General features: G+C 55.0%; 1 protein-coding gene across 1 annotated transcript in view; it reads right to left on the bottom strand.

The window, feature by feature from the left end:
• ETS1 (ETS proto-oncogene 1, transcription factor) overlaps positions 1-2968 on the bottom strand; it is a 24769-nt gene that overhangs the window by 18253 nt on the left and 3548 nt on the right. The window contains exons 3-4 of the mRNA XM_018573404.1: positions 2213-2287; positions 1310-1558 (exon numbers count right to left, since the gene is read on the bottom strand). Of these exons, the coding sequence (XP_018428906.1) occupies positions 1310-1558; positions 2213-2287 (324 nt within the window). The remainder of the gene's footprint in view (positions 1-1309; positions 1559-2212; positions 2288-2968) is intronic.

Raw genomic sequence — 2968 nt, 5'->3', positions numbered from 1 at the left:
AAACAACCCCCCCCCCCCCCCCCCTGCGGCAGAGTCACAGTCCTATCTCTGGTACCCCCGCTTAGCGGCATCGACTCAGAGGAACGGGTCTATCGCCCACAGCAACCAATCAGCTGCTTGCCTTCATGTCACAATCTGCCCGACAAGCGTGGCAGCCGGAGCGTGTTTGCTGTGGGTGACGCAGACACGTGACGCTCTTTATGGGTCATGTCTGTCACGGTGGACACGTGTGTGGCCGGGGACATAGCGCTGCTTATACAGCTTTAGGGGCTCCATCAAATATTTCATATCACAGGATTTGTGGGTTAGATTTCCCCAAATTCAACACGAATGCCAAATTATCGACACTCAGACCTGACTTTCCCCGCTGCCCGTGTGATCGGCCAGACCCGACGCATGTCACCCGTCACTGTCATGTATATTTGGACCCATATACCACCACATGCCCCTCTACTTTTACCCCTATGGACCCATATACCACCACATGTCCCCTCTACTTTTACCCCTATGGGCCTGTATACCACCAAATGTCCCCTCCACCATACCCCACCCTGAAACCAAATACAACCAAATATCCCCTCTACTGTACTCCACTATGGGCCCATACAGCACCACAGGTCCCCTTAAGATATCCTATTATGGAACGGTACACCTTAAAATGTCCCCCTGCTAAACTTCACAATGGGTCAATGTACCACCAAATGTCCCCTCTAATTTTACCCCTATGGGCCTGTATACCACCAAATGTCCCCTCCACCATACCCCACCCTGAAACCATATACCTCCAAATGCCTCCTGAACTGCCTGCCAGCCCCGGCCTTGCCCGAACAGGACGTGCATTGGCGCTGTGATACATTAAAAGGCAAACCCATTTGTACCAACACACAGAACATGAGTTACAATGGCCCCTTTATAGTGAATACAGATCCATAAAAGGGGCCCCCGGCATTGCCAATAAAACGTCTGAATAAAACGTTGGCATCACCAGCGCACCAAAACTTGGCTGCGAAGGACTCCTTTATCAAAGGGAAGCAGGCAGTCACTACTGCCTTGGTGAAGGGGCCCTTTGCGGCCCACAAATGCTGCGTCACAGGTTTGTGGCAGTAAATGCCCCTGCGGTTTGCATAACTTCGGCCTGCCGGTGATGCGAACGCTTGATTCAGTGGCGCCAACCATTGTTCTGTCACCGCGGCGCCCATTTCTGAAGGTGATTCGGTGTGCGGATCGTATGGACTCATAAGGTGTCTCTCGGACTCGGGATGGGCCGTGGCTGTCAGAGACCAGAGTACAGTCTGCGGTCACCTCTTACCTCGGCTGATCCGCCCCACACACATGTTGTCCGGTGACACCACCTCTTGCTTGATAGTGAAGTAGTCTCCCTGGAGAGAGTCGGGCTGCAGGGGGTCCCTCAGGATGGGGGAGGGGTATTCCGCCTCATATTTCAAAGACAAGAGTTCCTCTGAGCTGATGGGGTGGAGGGTCTGGTAGGATTCTGTGATAAAGCTGGGCTCTGAGAACTCCGTGGGGGGAACGCACTGTGCATGTTCGCTTCCATAACCTGCAACGGAGGACGCATGTCACCCAAATGATACAACGCATGGCTGACAACATAACGATCAAACAAATGTCAACCCTAAATAGATCCCATTGTGTGAGCTCTGCGCCCCGGATCCCATTGTGTGTGCTCTGCGCCCCGGATCCCATTGTGTGTGCTCTGCGCCCCGGATCCCATCATGTGCGCTCTGCGCCCCGGATCCCATTGTGTGTGCTCTGCGCCCCGGATCCCATTGTGTGTGCTCTGCGCCCCGGATCCCATTGTGTGTGCTCTGCGCCCCGGATCCCATTGTGTGTGCTCTGCGCCCCGGATCCCATTGTGTGTGCTCTGCGCCCCGGATCCCATTGTGTGTGCTCTGCGCCCCGGATCCCATTGTGTGTGCTCTGCGCCCCGGATCCCATTGTGTGCGCTCTGCGCCCCGGATCCCATTGTGTGCGCTCTATCTGCGCCCCGGATCCCATTGTGTGCGCTCTGCGCCCCGTATCCCATTGTGTGCGCTCTGCGCCCCGTATCCCATTGTGTGCGCTCTGCGCCCCGTATCCCATTGTGTGTGCTCTGCTGCGCCCCGGATCCCATTGTGTGCGCTCTGCTGCGCCCCGGATCCCATTGTGCTGTGCTGCGTGTTCCGGGTCGGGGGGCTCGGACATTAATACTCACTGATGAAGTAGTCGGTGGTGTATCTGGGCTCAGGATAGGCCGGGGTCAGCTCACTCGTCTGATACAACTTGGAGTCTGAGGACACAAAAGTAACAACAGATAAGGACCCGAACGTTGCTTTCCATCTCAGCGGACGTGAACGGCGATTTCAGAAAAGCGCGGCCGGAACTATCTCGCGCTCTCCAGTACCAGATGTCACATGACAGGAATACGGAGATGTCACATGACAGGAATACGGAGAGGTCACATGGACCCGAGACTGGCGGACGCGATACCGCACGGCGCTAATTTACCGCTGGAGTTGTTCTGACATTTTTGTAGCGATAGAAGCAGCAGCACAAATGTATCGCCGTTGGGAACTGCGCTCATCGGCGGCAGATTGACGCTTGCCGATCCCCCGACTCTCCCATAGCACAGCCCTGGACCAATGCCCGGCGCCTCGCCATTCACTTCAACGTTCCAGAATTTTAATGAGTGTTCTACGTGGGAGTCCGATAACCCGGAAAACCTGCTGCCAGGAAACAATCTCTGCAACATGCAAATGAACACGTCCGAGGGGGAGAGACGGGTTCACTTTCCCGGCTGTCACTGACTCCCGTGTGCGCACAATGTGGCGGCGTAACGCAGACCCGGACAGGCTCGCAAAGGATCGTCATGCACAGTGCAGCAATATAACGCACCGCAGCCAATCACATTCACTTTTGTCTAAGATGTGATTTTTTTTTTTTTATTGGCTGCTGTGGGTTACTGTACATC

Source organism: Nanorana parkeri, unplaced genomic scaffold (assembly GCF_000935625.1).
Source record: "Nanorana parkeri isolate BGI_ZX_2015 unplaced genomic scaffold, ASM93562v1 scaffold2365, whole genome shotgun sequence".
NCBI lineage: Eukaryota > Metazoa > Chordata > Amphibia > Anura > Dicroglossidae > Nanorana > Nanorana parkeri.
This window is presented reverse-complemented; position numbering and strand designations above follow the sequence as displayed.